Below are 23,350 nucleotides of genomic sequence, written 5' to 3' on the forward strand. Positions count from 1 at the left end.
AATGATATGCATCCCATGCATTTTTCTTCTCTGCCATGAGTTTCATTAGTTCATCTGACATCCATTTAAGCCTGAGTATTTCTTAGTTGGTTTGAAAAGCCTAGTAGCTTCCAAGATTAATTCCTTGAATTCTTCCCATTTAGAACTTGCTGTTGGTAACATCATCAGTTGGTTCCACTGTATAGAATTTAAAAAATCTCTGATACCACTGTAATCATCTTTACGAAAGCAAAAGTGAATTCATGCATTAAGAATCTGCAGATGCTTAATGCATGAATAATCACTGCTGATAATCAGATCAAGAGTATTACTCCCCCTAGTTGCCTCTCGAACATGCTTCTGTAGAAAACATCATCCAATAAATCCACAAAAGTCTTGCTAGTGTGTGAGTGACCAATCCACAAGTTCCAATCTATATCTGGGAAGTTAAAATCCCCCATTATAAGACAATCTGATTTACACTCCCACTATTTCTCCATACAGTTCTTCATTATACTCAGGGTCATTAGGCACACACTCCTACTCTCAACTTTGCTTTCCCTTTGCTTATTTCACACCAAACTGACTAAACACTGAACTGTCCACCTCTGTCAACTGGATGCACTTCCTTAGATTTTGTGTGTTTCTTAACTAACAGCATGACCCCTTCTCCCTTTCTATCCTATCTTGTCTATCCTTTCTGTACACATCGTACTGTCCAAATTCCAATTCTGCATTCCTTATCTCTGTGTGACACCACGTTTCTGATATCCCAAGAACATCTTGAGGAGCCTTTGATGTCTTCACAAATCCACAATACCTCAAATTCATCAAATTTATTTACTATACTCCTAGCATTGGTGTACATGCACCTATTCTCAGTCTTAGTTACCATAACACAACCCTTGTATTTACTTGTTCCATGATGACTCCCAGCAGTCGTTGAAGTCCCCAGCACCTTGCTTTCCAGGCTGCTGCTGCTCAATCCAGTAGAGGCATTGTAAGAATCACTTTAACTTCTGCCCATGGCTACTTTTAATCTATTAATCTGCGAATCCCCCCCCAAACTAGTAGTTTTCCAATCCACGTAACACTGCCTCGATAGCATCAGAAAAATTCTTGCACCCTTTCTATTTAAGTGTATGCTATCCCTGTAGAAACAGTCTCTCCTGTTAACAAGCAAAGACCACTGATAAATTCTACCCCTCCAAAGGTAGATAGAAAGAATGAAAATATCCTAAATGATATGATGAATTAAATCTAATTATAGGCTGAATTGGTAAGCCAATTAAAAGGGAATGAACTGTAAAGCAAAAAGTAATAAGTTAAAAATATAAAGGAATAGCAAACATCAGATAAATTCATGAAGTGAAATTTACCTGACTTCATCCAAGATTTTCCGGCTTTTTCAATTTGCTCAGGACTTGTTGAGGATGAAGGCTGACCAGGTCTTGGGTCATCTGCAACAGGCTCATGGCCTTCACTGAATTGCTTGTGCCATTTAAATATGGCCAGCCTATCAAGACACTCAATACCATATGCTTCATTCATCTCTTTAACTGTTTCTGATGCATTTAAGCTCTGCCTGATGTAATAACAAATCACATATTGCTGTTCAATCTGTATGTTCAACACGATACTTGCTATACAACAAAATCATCAGTGACATGCGGCTAAAAAACTCTCTTCACACAACTAGCTCGACAATTACTGGCATGTATACACAGTGTCTGCTCAGTAACAATCATGGAAAGTGCCTCTAGTGGCAGTTATGGAAAGTTTGCATGGTAAACAAAATCTTGCACCGGTCAACAAATTAAATGATCACCCCTTGTGTGTGTGTATATATCACACATGTAATGCAGTAAGGCCACATGTCGAATTTTTATCAAAACTGAGTTACGTGTAGGGTAACGATACGGAGATTCAGTTATGATAACTTCAGTAAGGCCATATACTTATTTTAAAAAATAGCCATTAGGGAGCATATAATTACATAATTTATTATCGTGAACAATTGCATTCAAATCATTGCTGTGTAAAATATGTAATTTTGGACATGTGGCCCTACCACATTACATGTGCGATATATATATATATATATATATATATATATATATATGCACACTTGATACAGATGTAAGAAAAGAAAGGAAAAAACTGACTCGAGTAAATAATACAAAGGTCTTTGAGATAACAAAAGAGGAGAAAAAGCAGTATGTACTGGAACTTAAGAACAAGTTTGAGCTATTGCAGACTGCTCAGGACCAAGATATCGACGAGGAATATTACAACTTTCTGAAAGTGATAAAGCCTGAGAAACCTATAGGTAAAAAGAAATCCAAAGAAGAAAAAAATTAGTCAAGAAACACTTGTCATGATGAATCGAAGACGACAAATGAAGAGCAATAAAAACACTGACAGGGAGAAAATTGAGTATACTGAGTTATGCAAAGCCATTAGAAAGAGACTCAGAGAGGACATAAGAAAATTTAACACATGAAAAGTAGAACAAGCATTAAGGGAAAACAAAGGATTTAAATCAGCAGCCATGAGCAGTAATACAGAAAGACAAATGATACTGAAACTGAAAAATAATGATGGTGTACTTATAAATAGCAGAGAAGGCATAATTCAAAATGCAGAAGACTACTATAAAGAGTTATACAAGGAACGAGGGAATGATGCCAGCAGTGGGGAAGATGGATCGCAAATTAGTAACACATACAACATACCTGATATCCTTCCTGATGAGATAGAATATGCATTGAAGAAAATGAAGAATCAGAAAGCCCCGGTGGAAGATGAAGTTACTGTAGAGTTGTTAAAATTGGGAGGAAGAGACATGGTACAAAAACTGGCAAGACACTTCACAAAATGCATTAGAAAAGGTGTGATACCTAAGGAGTGGAATAATGCAATCATAGTTTTGCTGCATAAGAAAGGAGATAAATCAGAAATTGGAAATTATAGACCAATTAGATTGTTATCCCACATCTACAAGTTGTTCACAAGGATCTTTACTAACTGATTAGAAAGAATACTTGATGAGAATCAACCGAAAGAGCAAGCTGGCTTTAGGACAGGATTCTCAACTATGGGTCACCTTCATGTAATGTCACAGCTAATGGAGAAAGCAAATGAATATAAACATCATTATGCCTGGCATTTGTGGATTATGAAAAGGCATTTGACTCCATACAGCATAAGGCAATGTTTTGGGCACTGGAAAGACAAGGCATAGAAACCCCATATATTATGATTTTGAAGAAAATATATGAGAATGCTACCTCCTTTATTAGACTAGACAAAGACAGTAGCAAATTTAAAATTGAGAAAGGAGTTCGACAAGGAGACATAATATCTCCGAAGTTGTTTACTGCTGCCCTTGAGGAAGCTTTCAGAAGATTAGACTGGTCGCAGAAAGGAGTCAATGTGACCTAAACCATTTATGATTTGCAGATGACATTGTGGTCATGAGCCATGATCCCAAAGAATTAGAGGAAAATCTTAATCAGTTATGCAGAGTTAGTAAGGATTTTGGACTAAAGATGAATATGGCTAAAGCAAAAGTAACAAGTATGCCACAGAAAGGGAGATAATGATTGAAGGAGCAGTAATTGAAAAGGTGAAGTCATATACTTATCTGGGACAAGTCACTAGCTGTAATAATGATAAATGGCTGGAAGTCAAGAGAAGAATAAATTTTGGATGGATTGCATTCAGGAAATATAGTCGCATACTAAGGAGCAATATCCCAATTTGTCTGAAATGTAAAATAATGAACCAACATATACTCCCACCATGACTTATGGAAGTGAAATTTGGGCACTCACCAAAAGAATGGAGAGAGAAGCTGAGAACTACAGCAAAGAATGGAACGAATTATATTGGGAATCAGACTGTTAGATAAGAAGAGAAACACATTGATTAGGCAGCAAACTCAAGTAACGGACATTGTTATCAAAACTAAAGAACTAAAATGGTCTTGGGCAGGACACATAGCTCGAAGACATGATGGCAGATGGACTAAGAAAATAACAGAATGGTACCCAAGAGGAGCTAGAAGAAAACCTGGAAGACAAAGGCGGAGATGGACAGATGAAATTCATGAGTTTGTGGGTTGTAAATGGATGGCCATTGCACAAAACAGAAGGAACGGGAAAGTTGCTGGAGAGGCTTTCATCCTGCTGGGGATTGAAAATGGCTGATGATATATATATATATTAAATATAATTTAAGATCATAGTTACAGTTGATGGAAAAAAAAAAAAAATGGATAAGCGAGGTATGACAAATGCACCAAAACGCACAAAACAGCAGTAAAGGATGCAAAAGTATATAATATGTAAGAATAAATAAGACTGATAAAGTTTACATAGATGAAGGTGAAAATTACACAGTTCCAAGAACTAGAAAGGTAAGGATAGTAGAAAAAAGAAATAATGTAGATTTGAAAAAGGCGAAAGAATGTTAATATCCTAAAATTTATGAATAATTAAGAAAATTATGGGCTGAATTGCAAAGCCAATTTGGAGGTGAACAAACTGTAAAGTAAAATTATTAATACCAAATGATTAAACAAAATAAAGTTAAAATAAAATAAAGGTGGTAAAGCTGTCATCAGAAATGGGTGGGCAAATTTAGTTATGGGTTGAATACAGGGAAGGCAAAAATGCAAAGTCTGATGTCACCGGAAGTAAATATTGATACATGGTTAGCTATTTCATCAGGGGACTACACCTAACCATGTATCAGGAACTGCGTTTCTATTCTTGTCTATAACAGTAGAAGAAAAGTTAAATAGAGCCAAAAAGCATAATTAAAAAATTTAGCACATTCTTTTACAGTATGGACAATGTAGTCCCAACGCAGTGTCAATGAAATGAAAATTATTAAGATAAAAATAAGGATAAGGTTAAAAAATATATAATTAAGTGTTTTCAGAGTAGAAAAACGGTTTTGAAATATATACAGATTTTTGAGTAAATATGGAAAAATATTTATATTTAAGTGTTGGAATTATGTGGAGATTAGAAGAATTAAAAAATTTAATGTTGAAATTTTGTGGAGATTAGAAGAATTAAAATAATTTAGTGTTGAAATATTAGAAGAATTAAAATAATCTGGCTTCTTCATCTCAGGATTTTATATTGTTCCTTACATATTTCCCTATTTATGCTTAAATATGTAATTACTCATTGACTGGATATTAAAAAAAAAATTTATGTGTAAGCTATACCCCCCCACCCACTAATTGGTATAATTCAATTATATGCTAGGATTATACAACATCATTTTTGCTTAGTATGTAGTAGCCATATCACTTGTTCTACTTTCTATTCAATTTGTTATGGCCATGTTCAATACTTTTTATTTATCTACGAAACTGTTTTATTTTTTATATATCTTGTGACTTTATATCAGTAAAGTCCTTTTATTCCACCCACATTTCTCCATTATAAATATACCCTCTCTTTTCTAACGCTACACTTATGTATCTCTATGCTCTTATTTATTCAAAATACAACTACAGCCACTTCCCGACTTAGGTAAGGGTTGTGTTCCGCGGAACTCTACGTAAGTCGAATTTTATGTAAGTCGGAATTTCCTAAATGCTTATGCAGCACTCCCAACTATGCACACTAAATTTGATTGAAGCAAAAAAGAAATGTTCGACAAACATGTAAATAGAATTATTTATTCAATTTTTTTATCTTGTGCACAGGAAAAATCACAAAAGTGTACAAAAATTTAAAAATTATAAAATTACAAAAAGAGGGAGGAGACAGGCATAACGTCAGCAAGTTTTACCTTTCGAGCATCATTGCCAGAATTAACTCTCCAGCTGATAAGCACACCACTGCAGAAGTTGAGGGCTGTGGAGATTTAGAAGGGGTTTTTTCTCATCACATCACAAAATTTCTATGCAGCTGCAGAATTGGCACCGGTGACTTCACCGCATACTTTAATGTTTTGGAAACCAGCGCGATGCTTGAATCTATTAAACCACCCATTGCTTGCCACGAACTTGACTTGGGGTTCGCCATACTTATCCTTAATATCTTCATAAATACTTGTTGCTATTGCTTGAATGGCCATTGGACTTGGGGTACTTGCTTATGAATCTGATTTTCCAACCATATTAGTAGCTTTTCCATCTTCGATATAGCACCCGAACACTGTTTTGTGATCACTTTTGATCTTAAATGCGTTGATCCTTTAACATGTTCTTTTATATGTGCACTGTCCCTTAAAATAGAATTCACTGTTGAAGCAGTGAGACCTAATTCCGTGCAATAAATGACAAACTTTGTCCTGCTTCATAGTTCTTAATTAATCATCTTCATTTCTGAATCAATTTTATTTCGTTTCCTAGCACTTTCCTTTGGTCCCTTTCCCTTCACCATTGTAATAAGTAAATAGGAATGAAGAGAAGATTCTGAAAATTTATTTATGTTTTTTGTATGATTGAAGATTTCAGTAAAGAGGAACTCATTCCACCATAATAACATAAAAACCCACAGAATTTCAGTTATCGGTATTATCGCAGATGCAATAAGATCGCGTTTACTACCTATTTAGAATAGATTGAGCTAACCGAAAAGCCCAATAAACCAGAAAATGCAAATTGTTTTTATTGTTTTATGGTAGTGACCTCCAGAAATGTGTTTTAGAAAAATATCACAAAGGCATTCAAAATTGATTCTTATAACAGAAGATATGATAGCAATGTAAGTGTAGTGCAATTTCCATTATAAAAATGACCTTTTAGAGAGTTAAATAGCTTAGTTATATAGCGAAAATTTCAACTTCCGAGGTCTTGGAACGAATTACCAAAAAAAAACAAAAAAAACAGTGTGTTATTAGGTTCACATTGCGATGTTTTCACGATACCTCCATTTATTCTTACAGGATGCAAAATACATTTCCACAAATTTTTTAAGTTTGCACCAGCCGGCAAAAACTTATGTAAAGTCGATTTTCCATAAGTCGAGTATTATGTAAGCTGGGGAGTGCCTGTATAGAGATCACTACTTCCATATCTATTTCCACTTCTTCACAGCTCTCTATCAAGTCCGTTTTGCTGCTATAAATTGCTTTACCCTGTAGTTAAGTCACTAATATAGTTTTGCTTTAGATACATTCATCTGCTCTACTATATATGTGCACTTTATTTTCCTGCCGTCTTCCTTCCGCTCCGTACTACTTGAAAACCCCAGGTATTGTTCCCTTTCTTATTATATTTTCGGTTTAATATTCCCTGCAGTACAAGAATTTGGTATTCATCTCATTTTTTATACTAACTCTTACTATAACTCTTATAGCCCTTGCTATAAGGTTGGGCCTTACTCAGCTAGCTCAGTAAGTTTTAATAACTTTTTCTATACTTTTCACCTTTCTAGTTTCTAATTCTACCTTTCTTCCTGTTCATAGCGCTATTAGTGCAATACGAGGATGATACGAAAGTTCCAACTATCCTCATTCTTATTGCTATTTTCGTATTTAACTATGCCTTTACCCCTTCCCTATCCTCAATTTAATACCTCTCCGTATACCATGTGCTTGTTACTATTTATTTTAATTCTTCTAATATTCCAGCATTAATTTTTTTAATTCTTCTAATCTCCACATAATTTCAACACTTAAATATTTTTCTATATTTACTCAAAAATCTGCGTATATTTCAAAACTTTTTTCCCGCTCTAAAAACACTTAATTATATATTTTTTAACCTTATCCTTATTTTTACCTTAATAATTTTTATTTGACACTGTGTTGGGACTACCTTGTCCATATTGTAAAAGAATGTGCTAAATTTTTTCATTATGCTTTTTGGCTTTATTTAACTTTTCTTCTACTGTTATGGACAAGTATAGAAACGCAGTTCATGGTTAGATGCAGTCCCCTGATGAAATACCTAACCATGTATACATGGTTAGATGCAGTCCCCTGATGAAATACCTAACCATGTATCAATATTTACTTCCACTGACATCATCCCACAATGCATTTTTGCCTTCCCTGTATTCGACCTATAACTAAATTTGCCCACCCATTTCTGATGACAGCTTTACTACCTTTATTTTGTTTAATCATTTGGTATTAATAATTTTACTTTACAGTTCCTTCACCTCCAAATAGGCTTTGCAATTCAGCCCATAATTTTCTTAATTCATCATAAATTTTAGGATATTAAAATTTACACCTTTTTCAAATCTACATTATTTCTTTTTTCTACTGTCCTTACCCTTCTAGTCCTTGGCACTTTGTGTAATTTTCACTTCCATCTATGCAAACTTTATCAGTCTTATCTATTCTTACATATATATATAAATTACCGAGAAAATAAGAACTTCAACTTGCATGGAGTGTAATCTGTCTTTAATTTCTTAAAGGATTATTGTCAGACATTTCATGGTAGTTTCTGTACCACTTCTTCAGTGACTGTAAAAAAACAACTGTGGTATGGTATTGGAAGTACCACAAAACATCTGAGAATAATCTGTAACTTTTTAAGAAATTAAAAGACAGATTATACTATATATAGGCTATGAAGTGCTTATTTTCTTAAATTTCCATTTTTTGATTTACCTGTGCATCATGCCACTAAAAGAACATCTGAAAAAATATATGTATTTTATACATTTAAAAATTCCCGAGTTACGCTGAGAGAGAGAGAGAGAGAGAGAGAGAGAGATGGAGACAAAAGTAGAAGGAAATCACAGAGAGAGAGAGAGAGAGAGAGAGAGAGAGAGAGAGAGAGAGAGAGAGAGAGAGAGAGAGACGGAGGCAAAAGTAGAAGGAAATCACCAAGAAAGAGAAGAATGATGATATCCAGCTGAGGACCCTGGGTGTGCCAAGCCCATACTCACCAGATCTGAGCCCCTGGGGTTTAATGGCGGATAGCACGTGATAAAAATGGCCTGTGGTTACATCCTATCTTACATTCCAAGGCTTTTTATGAACAGGCTTACTATGTTTCCCACAATTCAGTGGATTATTTGTGGCAATGATGCTTGACACTTCCTTCTCAAGTGGTGGGGATTGCTTGCAGGAATGAAGACAAAAACCACAGCCTTGACTTCATAACCAAAGATTATTATGCAAATTCTTGTTTATTATGCAAACTCTGTAGTCTCAGTTTTTTAAATTTTTGTAAAAATAAAGGGTGGGGATCTGGACCTTGCTGAAAAAGTCACTTCAAATAATAAAAAATGTTAACTCTCAATCTGGAAAATTTGAAGGCATGGTCAAGTTTCCAAATATACACTGTGGGAAGAAGGGGAATATGCTCTGCTGAGTCATTTGGAAACTTCCTTTCTTGCTACTGAAGCTCTTGAGAAAAAAACACAAATATCTGGACATTGCTGCTGGCTTTGATTCAGTTACTCATTTCTTTTTGTAACCAATTCTATATGATTTCAGGTGACCTTCTCCACTTCATTAGAGCCTCACTCACTGACAGTTCGCTATACCTTTCCATCGGGCTTTTATATAACTTTGTATAACAGACATGTATAACAGAAGTATTTCAACTGGCCTTGCTCATCTTCTCTTCTTCTCCTTAATTCCCTCCTCCCCTTTCTTGGAGAGCCATGCTTGTCTTAGTAATCATATAGTGCAATTCACCATATAGTGCAAGGAAGCTTTTGCTTCATTGGCAAAAAAAAAACCCACCAACTAGATAAGAAAATACAAATTATATGCTTCCCTTCTCATATAGGAAACTATCCAGTTGATCTTTGAATTTATTCAAAGTGTCAGCCTGCAACTACCTGCAAGGGAAACTTGTTCGAGCAATCAATGACTTGCTGGCTAAAAGAAAACTTACAATCTAATCTAAACCTCAACCCATGTAATTTGAATTTATGGCCCCTAGTTCTGAAATTCTTTATAACAGTGAATATTTCACCTTCATTCATTTTACTAATCCCTCTGAGAGGGATTAGTAAAAGTTCCAGAAAAGGCCCAGACTTTCAGATTAGTAAATCTGAAAGTCTGGGCCTTTTCTAATGCTCTTGAGGACACAACCAATTTTTTGCTCATTACGTAGCAATCACAAAGAATTATTTCTTGTCTTTCATTCTATCTAATAAACCCACAGAAATCATAGCATTTTACTCTTTCCAAAAAGAAGGTGCCCTTCCTAATTTCTCCAAATATTTCTGGCCAAACAACTCCAAAAGCACTTGTGTATAAAGACTTGTGAATCTGATGAGAAATTCCCCTTTAATACTCTATTATCCTCTATGAACTGTATGATTCTGAAGTTTGTCCTGGTGGTGGTGGTGCCTGTTCAAATCTGAAGAGCCTCTGTAATTCCAAATTATTATCTAGGTAAGCATTTTTGGTTTTGTTTATATTTAAAATTAAGGAAACCCAGAAACCCAAAAATCGTGTAGCTTTCATTTTCAGTAAGGCTCATATTTCCTATTATGTTTACAAGTGGTGCAGTTTGTTGTCTTTTTAACTTTCCATTTTAAAATATTTTAATTTAGACAATGGTTGAAAGACTGCCTTCTGCATGCACTCTTCCTGGTGTAAAACAAATTTGTGAGGCAATTGAAAGGTAAGCAATTTTTTCTTTTTATATATCATTTCATGTTTTAGTTTATTTCATTTTTTAAAGAAATCTGATCTAAAAGTGTGTTAGTGAATTCCACTCTCAGATAAGTATGAAATAAAATCCACTTTCAGATATGTTCAAAAAAAAAAAAAAAAAATGCATTCAGCCATGAGTAGAGCTCTATGCAGGCTTTATTAGTTAACTTAAACGTTATGAACAGTTCTATATTTTCTAAACCAGTGACAAAATGTTAAATTCTAAAGTGATGTAGACATCAATTTTATTATGAGTTGGAAACAGAAATAAAGTTAATAATGGAGAAATTAATATCACTGCTTTATTTTAGAATGGGTAAATAATTTGGATTATTCTCTATTTAATGATAAAACAGTTTTTTTTTTTTTTTAAAGGAAGTTGTTTATTTTCATATTCCTTGCATAAAACTGACAGCTTGGAAAGAGAATATGAAAAAAGCAGTGATAGCTAATGTAGTTATAGAATGAGAAAGTTATTTTATAGTTGTTGATATTCAAATTAAACTTTCACTCAATACTTAAGTGAAGTCCTTAATCTGACACTAGTATTGCCCAGTTTTGTAACACATATGATAGCAAGTAGTCTGACAGATCCCACACTTTAATCTTAATACAGTATTTGAAAAATCTATTATTATGTATTATGTAATCTTATTTGAAAAAAAAGTAATTGAACGTTTTAAATTTTGCTAATTCTATTACTCTAATGCATGATCTTTCCAGTAGATTGCACATTTTATTAGCCATATGGTGCAAGGAAGCCCAAGACTTTTGCTGCACCAGCCAAAAACTATAATAAAATAACACAAAAATAATAATAAAATAAAACAAATTTCTAATTTTCATTAAAATTAATGAAATACTCATTAGTTTTAATGAATACAGAGTTCATTAATTTTGCTTAAAATTCAACAAATCTGTTGATAGCTTAAAATAGAAACATGAAACTATTCCAGGGTAACAAATTTATATAATATTTAAGTATATAATATCGGTGTAGATACACCATAGTTAACCCATAAATTTGAACTACGTATGTAGTGTAAAAGGCATTGTTTTAATAGTATCTCATATTGTGGGTGCCTTCACAACGAGATAACTGGTGTTGCACTACTTCAAATAAATAACACTTCTCTAGTAGAGAGGACTACTGTTATTTATTTTCAGAGGATACCACCACCCAGACAATCATTTCGAAGCTAGTGGGCTTCATCATCAGTGGGCAAGCAGGTACCCTGGTAGTGCAACATGCCATCACAGTTGCAAAGTTATATCCACAATATGAGAGATGCCAAAGGGTGTTGATAATAAGGTATTTGAAAACGAAATGCACAAGGCATAATCCTTATGAGTTTTGGTAATTAACTATATAATATCGGTGTAGATACACCATAGTTAACCCATAAATTTGAACTACATATGTAGTGTAAAATGCATCGTTTTAATAGTATTTCATATTGTGGGTGCCTTTACAATGAGATAGCTGGTATTGCACTACTTCAAATAAATAACGCTTCTCTAGTAGAGAAGACTACTGTTATTTATTTTCATATTGTGGATATAACTTCACAACTGTGATGGCATGTTGCACTACCAGGGTATCTGCTCGCCCACTGATGATGAAGCCCACTAGCTTCGAAACAATCGTCTGGGTGGTGGTATCCTCTGAAAATAAATAAAAGTAGTCTTCTCTACTAGAAAAGTTATTTATTTGAAGTAGTGCAATACCAGCTATCTCGTTGTGAAGGCACCCACAATATGAGATACTATTAAAACGATGCCTTTTACACTACATACGTAGTTCAAATTTATGGGTTAACTATGGTGTATCTACACCAATATTATATAGTTAATTACCAAAACCCATAAGGATTATGCCTTGTGCATTTCGTTTTCAAATAATATTTAAGAAAACACTTCAGCATTTTTCAGTTAAAAATTAATAAATTATTCATATTTCTGCCCTTATATATAATAAATATTCTAAACACCAAATAATAACATAATATAACACTGTTAATCCCCCCCCCACACTTTTTTTTTTTTTTTTTGATGCTCTTGCGACATTCATTGAATGAAATTTTTGCATGATTGGACACAGAAATGGATGGCAATACTTATAGTAGAAACACATTTTATCTATTACACAATAATAGTACTAACATATTAATAAAAATAATAACTTACTTTCATTTGTGTCATATAATAATAATAGAAAGTGATAGAGAACCTGAAGGATTGTTTCCAGAAAAATACGGTGCCACTCTATCAGGCCATAAGGAAGATAGACAAGAGGTATACCCAACTCATGTTGGCACTAATGATATTAAGAGTAGGAGACTGGCAGAATTACTTAACAAGAACAGGTCAATGTTGAAAAAAAGCCGTGAGTTAGGGTTAAATTTGAAAGTGTCTGCAGTTCTCCCTAGACATAATATCAGTATGGCTGCCATCCAGTGTGGACACACGGTTTCCGTGCTCCTGGATTTTGTTCATGAATATGTGGTTACAGTGCCTACTAGTTTACGAAAAGTGTACTCATTAGAAGAACTACTACAGTGGATCTCAGGGTGAGAAACTTTTGCTTATTTACTGGGAACTTTGCAGGTTATTTATGTTGTCTATCTATATCCTTTGTTGCTAGACCGTACTTGACTTGGGAGGCTTGTGTGACAACGGAAGTGTAGAATTCCCCTCTGGCGCAGGAATTAGTGAGTTGACATCTACTCCTCCAGCTGTGACCTTGACTGCTGAATTTCACTAATTGCAAATGTCCATCTGAAGGTACCATACAGAGTATCTGGGTGTTCCCCTCCCCAGCAGCCCCTCCCCAGTGGGGAGAGCCCAACACTTCGCCCGTTGATTGTAGGGCAACAAATATACCCACGGACTTGTGGTTTGAACCTTTCAGCAGTTCTTGGAGCCTCTAACAAAGTAATAAGACTAGGAACCGATAATTCGGACAACCTCGTTAATCCAGAAACTTTACAAAATGAAAAATGAAATTGTGGAAATACTTCCAAATGACTCACAAAGCCAATCTAAAGAAGTCATGATGAACAGACTTCAATTGAAAGAGTTAATGACCCTGAAGAACAAAGACAGGAAACCACGAAATGGAAGAACAGATGAAGAATGGGCCCAAAATCGGATAGGGAAACAGTCAGCACTAGTGAAGCCAAGGAACTGCCAGAACAGCACAAAGATATCGAAGACCGAAGGCAGGTGAAAAAACCCCCATTGGACCCTACCCTGCCCCAGGGGACTGTCCTGGAGCAGGCCTTAATCTTACAAACAGAGTTAGAGAACATTATGAAAGCCAATACTGTAGCAGTAGAATATCCTCCATGCTAAGAGCAAAGACTGTCCTACAATGGACAGAACTGGAAACAATACTGCTTAAAACAAATGAGGAGCATCAGAAAGTGATTGCAGTTCTGTAGGTCCTCCTAGCAGATGGTGGAAACCAAATGCCACAGCACGCCCCATCCTATGCACAGGCGCTGAGGACATCGACCACAGCTACAGCTACAAATGAAGCTGACCAGGCACAGCTCAAGAGGAAAACCCTCTTAAAAACTCCAAACCTCGTAATTGTACGGCCAAAGAATGGGCAGCAAGAAACAACAAGTGAGGTTATCAAAGCTAAAATCGTGGAATCCATGAAAGAAGACCTTAAAAGAACATGGATAAAGGCAATCAGAAAGATGAGGAACACTGGAATCGCCATTGAGATGGAGACTAGAGGAGAAATACAAGTGATCATGGAAAATCCCAAGCTGGTGACTCTGGGCCTGCAGGCGGAACCTCCTAGAAGGAGGGGCGGGCCCCAACAGTAATCATATTTGGCCTACCCAAGGACATTGGTCCGCAGGACCTGGTAGAGGAAATCTATGAGAGGAACTCACAGGAGATCATGTAATAAGTTCCTTCGACTCCCGGTCGAAGGAACTTATAACCCCGAGGTACTTGACTATGTCCAGAGATAATAATGCTCGAAATTGGGTTGTGGAATTCACACCAGATGCTGTGAGGGACCTGACCCAACTGCATGTGCAATGGAGCTCACATAGATTCAAGGAACATGTGGTGATGCTGAAATGTTTCAGGTGTCTGAAGTTTGGAATAAAGGGATGGTTGAGTGGGAGATAGAGAGTGATAATCAATGGACACTGCTCTTCGTGGACTAATGTTATTAGTGGAGTCTTCCAGGATTGCATGGTGAGACCATTGTTGTTTTCTGTATTTATAAATGATATTGATGAAGGTATCTCAAGCTTAATGTCTAAGTTTGCAGATGATACGAAAGTTGGTATGGTTGTCAACGACAGTAATGACAGTACGCTGCTGCAACAGGATCTAGAAAAGTTGGACATGGGCTGAGAGTGGGCGACTGAAGTTTAACATTGCAAATGCAAAGTACTGCATATGGTTGCAGTAACCCAAAAGAAACATACCAATGTGGTACTACACTCAGGGAGGTGGAGAATGAAAAAGACCTGAGGGCAGCATGGTTGCTCTTATGAAGAAAGGCTTAAGTGTTGCAAATTTCAGCGTCTGGAAACTAGGCATCTGTGAGGTGATCAGATTGAATGGTTTGAGCACGCTCAGTGCTGATGGGATTCTCCCTCCTGCCCAGATTAATTGCCTGAGGGGATATAAATTCAAATTGAGTAAAGACAGATGTAGAATAGATGTGTGGAAATTAGCAAACTTCTATCTGTCGTTATTGAAGTTGACAGCTTAAATAAATTCAAGGCAGAACTAGACAAACGTTTGGAGTGAATGGCTGGGTGAAATGGGAAGGGGCTTTTTTTTTTTTTTTTTTATATGGCTGAAGCTATATTAGCTTGCTTTCTTGCATTGTGTGCCTCTACTAATGCTAATGTGTTAATGTCTTCTGTGACTATTGCTTTTCATAATTGTGCACTGCAATCTGCCCAGTTGATAGATGCCATGCAGAGTCCTAAAATGTTATAATCCCTTTCCTGAAATTAAAACCCATGCTTTTACCTTTAACAATCACATCTTTCTTCATTTTCCAAGTAATGACTGTGTTATCACTACTGCCAACCTCTGACTGGTTCCTGTACTGTGAGTCCCATGATGTAGTACTGGGAAATGCTCCAGGAATCAAGCTTATACAGCTTCAATCAAAAAAAAAAAAAAAAAAAACCGAGTCATTTAATGTACACATCGCATTTCAGGTGCATTCAATTTTTTATATTTTTCTGTGGTTAATAGAAGTCAAAAGTAAATATAGTCATCTCCTTACCAATTAATTACTAAGGTTGTAACATTACAGAACACTTAATGAATGAAATTTTATAGGATTATATTCTTTAAATTTAGTCATCAAGTTTAGTTAAAAATTATATATATATATATCTCTTCACAAGCTACACCATGTTCATGAGGCGCCTCCATAGCCAGGTGGGCAGGAGCAGCAGTGCGTTACACACACTTCTTGATTAGACTGGGGTTCGAGCCCGTGACTACCAAATACAGAGGATGCGGAAAAGTCAGAGAATGACCACGGCATATCCCCGGAGCAATATGGCCTTAGTTGCTAATGCACCTAAAAACCAAACAACAACAACATATTCATGAGTCATATATAACAATACTACATTAAAATTACATTTAATCTATGAATTTATTTTTTCCAACTTGTATAGGGAAAAAAAAAGGAAATAATTGTCTGATTTTTATTTATCTGATTTTAATGAAATTTGGAATGGCTTGACAAATATTTTTCAAAGGTCCAAATAAAATTTCATGAATATCTGCCCACTGGGAGTCTCCATGTTACATATGGTTGGATGGACAGACAGACAGACATGGTTAAAACAATAGGTGCATATGCATACATGTATAGCAATGTGCCAAAAAAATTATAACACTGCCCACCTCATCTTACTATCCCATCTAATAATGTGTAATTCTTCCTTAAGCTTATTCAAACTAGCCATTTGCACAACACCAGATGATAGTTAGTTCAAATGATCATTTTATTTTCTGACTGCAAGCAAACTTTTGCAAATCTGTCCTGCAGCCATCCCTTTTCAATATGAGTTTTTCACCGTTTGTGTGTGTTGTCCAGGAGAGAAAATTAGAATACTATTATTATTAACCACTTAAACCTTAAACACTATAATATGTGGTTACTCTTCTCTTTACCCAGTCCAAGATATTCACATCTTTCTTAAAATAAGGTGTGCAGACCTGCATATGCAGTACTCAAGGTGTGGCCTAAGCATTGCTTCATATAATAGTTGTAAAATTAAAATATAACCTAGCATTTGCTTCATTACTATTAGTCCATGTATCCCCCAAACTACTAATTTTCTAACTCAATAGTAATTTAATGCTGCCGCAATAGCATCAGTAAATATTCTGAAACCTAATTCCATGCGATATGTGACAAACTTTGTCCTGCTTCGCACTTCTTAATTAATCACCTTCATTTCTAAATCAATTTTGTTTTGTTTTGTTTCGTTTCCTAGCACTGCCAGCACTTGCATTTTCTGTTGGTCGCTTTTCCTTCATCATTGTAATAAGTAAATAGAATTGAAAAGAAGATTCTGAAAATTTATTTATGTTTTTTTATATGATTGAAGATTTCAGTGAAGGTGAAACACATTTTATTATTATTATTATTATTATTAGCCATATGGGGCAAGGAAGCCTGAGGCTTATGCTACACCAACCAAAAAAAAAATTCTGAGTTACCCTGCACACACACACACACACACACACACACACACACACATGCGCGCGCGCGCGTGTGTGTGTGTGTGTGTGTGTGTGAGAGAGAGAGAGAGAGAGAGAGAGAGAGAGAGAGAGAAAAAAAGAAGGAAATCACCAAGAAAGAGAAAAATGATGATATCCAGCCAGCTCGGGACCCTCAGTGTGCCAAGCCTGTACTCACCAGATGTGAGCCTATGGGGTTTAATAACGTAAAAACTCACAGAATTCCAGTTATCAGGATTATTGAAAATTCAATAAGATTGAGTTTATTACCCGTATATAATTGATTACACTAACAGAAAAGACCAATAAACTGGAAAGTGCAAATTGTTTTTATTGTTTTATGATAGTGACCTCCAGAAATGTATTTTTTAAAAATATCACAAAAGGCATTCAAAATTTATTCATATACGAACATATGATAACAATGAAAGTGTAGCGCAATTTCCAATATAAAAATGACCAAAATTTTAGAGAGATGAATCACTTAGTTATATAGCGAAAATTTCAACTTTCAAGTTGGAATGAATTACGAAAAAAAACAATATGTTATTGGGTTCACATTATGATATTTTCACGATACTTCCATTTATTCCTACAGGATGCAAAATACGTTTCCACTATTTTTTTAAAGTTTGCACTAGCCGCCAAAAACTTATGTAAAGTCAAATTTGCATAAGTCGAGTATTATGTAAGTTGTGTATTTGCATCCAGTTTCTTTGTTACTGCATATAGCTAATCAGATTGACCAGACAGAGTCTTAACAAACCCGTGCTATGATTTTTGTGTAATTCTATTCCTGCTAAGATGATCCTGCAGTACTTCTTTAACCACTGGTTCCACAAAGAGAGAGATCACCCTTTTATCTCCCTTTTTGAATAGGAGACACATTTGTATACCTCCAAGGTATAGGGATGCCCCCCCCCCCCTTCCGAATCCAAGGAAGACATAGACAAACTATTACAGGAGATTGATCTCTTACCTTTTTTTCCTCTTCTCTTAATGACCGGAGACATCTCATTATCCCCAGGTGTCTTATTTACTTTAGCTTCAGCAATTTCTCTTTCACTTCCTTCTCAGTTATAACAAAATAATTTAGCTCCTAGTTATAACTTTGTTTACTTCCAGTATTCACATCCCTAAATTTTTTTTCATGTGTTAATGTAGATGCAATATATTTATTTAGTTTGTCAGCAACCTGAAAAGGATCATCAGTTGTTACGCCATTCATAGATAGTGGAGCCACTATCTATGAATGGCGTAACTCCACTATCTATGAATAGCGTAACTCCACTATCTATGAATTTGCTACTTTTCTTTCCTTTCTTAGCCAAAGACTTCTCATAATATGCCTTAGCTTGCTTAACCTCTTTTTGTGACTTTATTGCAGACTAGTTTGTACTTACTTTAGGCATCTCGTTTCCCGATTATTTATAATCATCCTGCACATTTTTCTTCTGTCACTAGACTCATTAGTTCATATGACATTCATTCATGTCTAAATCTTGAACATCATCTCTTTGTTGGTATAAAAAGCTTAGTAGCTTCTATGATTACTTCCTCAATTGCATCCCATTTAGAATATGCACTTGGTTCCATTGAACAGAATTTAAAACCTTTCTAAGGCCAATGTAGTCACTTTTCTGACTAGGGTAAAGGTCAGGTAATTATTATTTTTATGTACGTCCCACATCAATATATTATGATCACTGCCACCTAGTGGTTCCTCTATCTGGATATTCTTGATGCATGGTGAGTCTGCTGATAATCAGATAAATCACACAGAGCTACTGTGTGAGTGACACCCAAAAGTCCAGTCAATATAACGGTTAAAGTCCTCCATTATAAGACGTTCTGTTCTGTGGTCCACTCTATCAGACTATGTAGTCGTCATTGTATTCATCACAGTTATTGGCCTCTAGTAGACTCGGCGCCTCCTACGGAGGCGCCGAGTCTACTAGAGGCAGCAGGAGCAGCAGTGCTGCTCCTGCTGCCTCTCCTGCTGCTGGCAGGAGCAGCAGTGCGTAGCACACGCTTCTTGATTAGACCGGGGTTCGAGCCCGTGACCACCAAATACGGAGGATGCGGAAAGGTCAGGAAATGACCACCGCATATCCCCGGTGCAATATGGCCTTAGTTGCTAATACTCCTAAAAACCAAATAACAAACAAACTAGTAGACTCCTTCTCTCATTTTAGTTTTCTCGGTACTTATGTCACATCAAACTGGCCATTGCAGTGTTGAGTCTATTTGGTGTGACATAAGCACTGGACTCATCATCTAAGTGCACTGCATAGATTCTTTGTATTCTTAATCAAAAGCATTACTCCCCCACCCTATTGCCCTGCCTGTCTTGTTGGTATACATATTATAATCACCACATTCAAATTTCACATCACTTATGTCTGTGTGGCATCATGTTTCTGATATCCCTGCTATGTCTGCATTAGTTCACTTAACCAATACTTCAAATTCATCAAATTTTTTATTATACATCTAGCTTTAGCAAGTATACATGCACCTGTTTCCTCTCATAATAACTGTAACACAGCTCATATATTTGCTTCTTCCCCAGGCCTTGACTTCTTGATTTTCAGGCTACTGTATGTCCCAATAGAAGTAGTACAAGAATCACTTTCACTTCTGCTTATGGCTGTTGTTAGTCTGTTAGCCATTGTCGAAGTTAAAATTAAACTAAGCACCCATGTCTGATCAAATCTATCTAATTATGTTAAAAGAAACGAAAGAGGTAAGCAGGCTTTACCCATAATTATTAGGGCATTCTTGGATTCAAAGGAGATTCCTGTAGACTGGAGATATGCAAATGTCTTTTCTGTTTCAAAGGAGAATCTCCTGTTCCAAAGGTAAAGTGAGTAATTGCAGACTTGTATGCTTTTCTTTTAGTCTTACAAAAATAATGGAGTTGCTGGTTAAAGAATTATATGGAAATCAGAGCATGGATTTGTTAATGGGGAATTCTGTCTGATCAGTCTGATTAGCCTGCTCTGAAATAGTAAAAAAGGAACTGGATTCAAGAAATAATTTTGATATCATAAAATTAGATTTCAGTAAAGTTTTTGGCACTCTTCCACATGAAAGGCTGCTGTACAAACCAGAGCAGTTGTAGTATTAAGGGAAAGTTACTGCTATGGATACATGAATGGTTACAAATATGCATTGCTCATCTTGAATTAACTTTATTAGTGAAGTCACTCAAGGTCCAGTGCTGTACCTCTTACTGTTTTAAATATTATTAATCGGTTAATGAGAGTAATCAAGGTATGCTATTGTAACAAGATCTAGAAAAATCAATGCAGACACACTGCCAGGATAGCCTCTGGGGTTTGTCAATGATATACAAGAATTTTTCTAGAAGGGATAAGGAGGTGATTATTGCATTTCATAAGGCAATGGTCAGGCCACATCTTGATTATCGCATATAGGTCTGAAGTCCTCATTTTAGGAAGGATGTAGCACTACTGGAACAGGTGCAGAGTAGGGAAGTGAGATTGGTGAGGGGGAAACAAAGAGATGCTTTTATCAAGAAAGGCTTCATTTCTGCAAATTGCAGAACTGAAACCTACATTCAAAGTCTTAAATGGATTGATTCAGCTCAAGGCAGATTGAGCCCAGGTGCCAAATGGCTCAACGGCCAAGCAAATTCAAGTGATCTATAGTGTTTTTTATTTAAAAGATATATATTAGCTTTTTTCGTTTAGCATCCAGTTCTTCCATTTTTTTATAATCAATGTTTTCTAGTCCTATACGCAGTACACTAGAGAGCAGAAGGGAAAGTTACTTTTCTGCTCTTTTTCCTTTTATTAACTAAAAACTAAACCAACTAACCTTTCCCAGCCACTTGGCCACTAGTTGGCATTGCTCTTGCCTGCATGTGGTGGACTGGAAACCAGGATGGTAAAGCCAACCCCTAGAGCCAAAGGAATAATAAAATTCTCTTTCCCAAAGAGACTTAAGACTGACCTGAACAAACAGGAACCAATAGCATGCCTGATAATACACTTTTTGTCAACTCAGCCAGTGGGAAAACTTTCCCATTTCATCATACAGTTGATAGAGATGACTCAACTTAAACATTCAGAATACTTACTAAAGCTTACATTGTTAAGTGGAATCCCAGTTCAGATTTCTTCACATGGCATGCTAAACTCCTACAATGGAGTTATAGGTGAATGGGACCTGTTAAACTGTTCAGAAGAGGAAATAGTCTAGAGTTACAAGATCAGAAAGTGACACAAGAAAAATGGATAACAATCTGAAGAGATAACATAATTCCAACACCTGACATCATTTTGACCTGAAGCATTTGGAAACCAGGCATCTTAAATATATCAATCATCTGATTGATATATTTAAGGTCTTAAGTGATTTGAGTAAACAAAATTTTGATGCAGTTTTTACACTTGATAACTTAATCTACACAAGAGGGATCATAAATTTAAATTGAGAAGGGATAGGTGTAGCCTAGATGTCTTGGGAAATTTTCCTTTTAGTCAGAGAGTGAGTGACTATTGGAATAAACTTCCATCTATTCTTTTGGAATTGAGAAGTTTATCCAATTCCTCCTTAAAAATTAGATAAATACTTGAATGAAATTGGTACATTTACTACCCTATTTTATGTTTTAATTAATTTATTTATTTTTCTGGTTGGTGCTACATAAGCTTGCATCATTTTTCCAGTATTAATAATAATAATACTAAATATTTGGATTGAGGGATATTGTGAGCCATCAACAAGACAGCTGGAGGACCATATGTCAGAGCACAAGAGGATCTGCACATTTTGATTTTGATTTCACTGCCCTTGCTGAACATTACTGAAGTGAGCAGCACAATCCTGACAAAGTCAGACTGCTCACTTGACTTCTGCCAGTTTGTGGCTTAAAACACTTCATACCACAGCGAGAGTCATAGTAACTCACAGTGCGAATCATAGTAAAGGAGATGATGATATTGATGCAGTTATGGATTCGGCAATTTTACTTGCCAGAAAACAGTACCTTTTTTACATTAAGTACAGTATGTTGTGTAAATATGAAGTCACCTTCATTATTGCTGATTTGTAGAATAAATATTAAGAACTTTAATTTTTTTTTTTTAATCAAGAGTTCTGAATCGTCTGCAGCCAGCATTAGATGTTGATAGCGATAAGTACAGTATAATAAAGGTATGTATTTATTTCTCCCAACATATATATTTAAACATAATTTTTATCATAAAGACAAACTACAATATATAGAATAAGTACATTTAATGGAAATGTGTAACTTTATGTAAAAAAAAAAAAAAAAAACCTGTATATTATGCCTTGGGGTAATGACTGCTTAGAAATGACTTCTTGTATTTTTAAATAGTTTGCAAGAGAAAATGAAATGAAGCATTTAAAATGTCATCCAGGGAAATATGTAAGGTATTCCTATTAATATTGGCAAAATGATGCAAGGAAACAAGCTTATGCAGCATCAGTCACTAAAAAAAAAAAAACTAAAAAAACTGTCCACTTCATTTGCCCATCCCTTCTACTAATTTGTCTTTTTTTTTTTTTTTTTTTTTATTATGTAAACCCCAAACATGCGAGGTATTAGAACCTATAGTACTCAGTACCGTGCTTGGGTTGAAGGTTGAGAAGACGAAAGAAGATATTTGTTGACATTGGAATTGAACTTCTGTAGACTGTAATTTTCAGGAAATACGTATGAAGGAAGGTTGTTCCAGAAAACGGCAATTGAATGAATAAATGAGGAAGATGAAAAGTTGGTTCTGTGAGTTTGAAGTTGGACAGTAAATGGATGTTGGCTGGTCGCAGCACGTGTTTGGACTCTTTTGAAAGAGAGAGCGGGAATTATACAGGGTGTCTCAAAAATATTGGTACAAATGTTTAGGGACGGCAGGTAACAGCTAAAGGAATGTGAATTGCATAGGAACCCATAACCGGAAACATCACCGTAAGTCGATACACGGCACTGTTCATCAGTTTGCAAGAGGGAAAATTTCTG

The 23,350-nt window shown here is 35.6% G+C and overlaps 1 protein-coding gene across 1 annotated transcript in view; it reads left to right on the top strand.

The window, feature by feature from the left end:
* Positions 1 to 22,521, top strand: part of LOC150074939 (ATP-binding cassette sub-family C member 5-like) — a gene marked incomplete at its 3' end in the record, with an annotated part of 377,014 nt that extends 354,493 nt beyond the window's left edge. The window contains 2 exon segments of the mRNA XM_090389388.1: positions 10,482 to 10,552; positions 22,461 to 22,521. Coding sequence (XP_090245514.1) covers positions 10,482 to 10,552; positions 22,461 to 22,521 — 132 coding nt within the window.
* Between the last annotated feature and the right edge of the window lie 829 nt (positions 22,522 to 23,350).

This window comes from Mastigoproctus giganteus, unplaced genomic scaffold (genome assembly GCF_048544385.1).
Source record: "Mastigoproctus giganteus isolate SK-2022 unplaced genomic scaffold, ASM4854438v1 scaffold_15, whole genome shotgun sequence".
NCBI lineage: Eukaryota > Metazoa > Arthropoda > Arachnida > Uropygi > Thelyphonidae > Mastigoproctus > Mastigoproctus giganteus.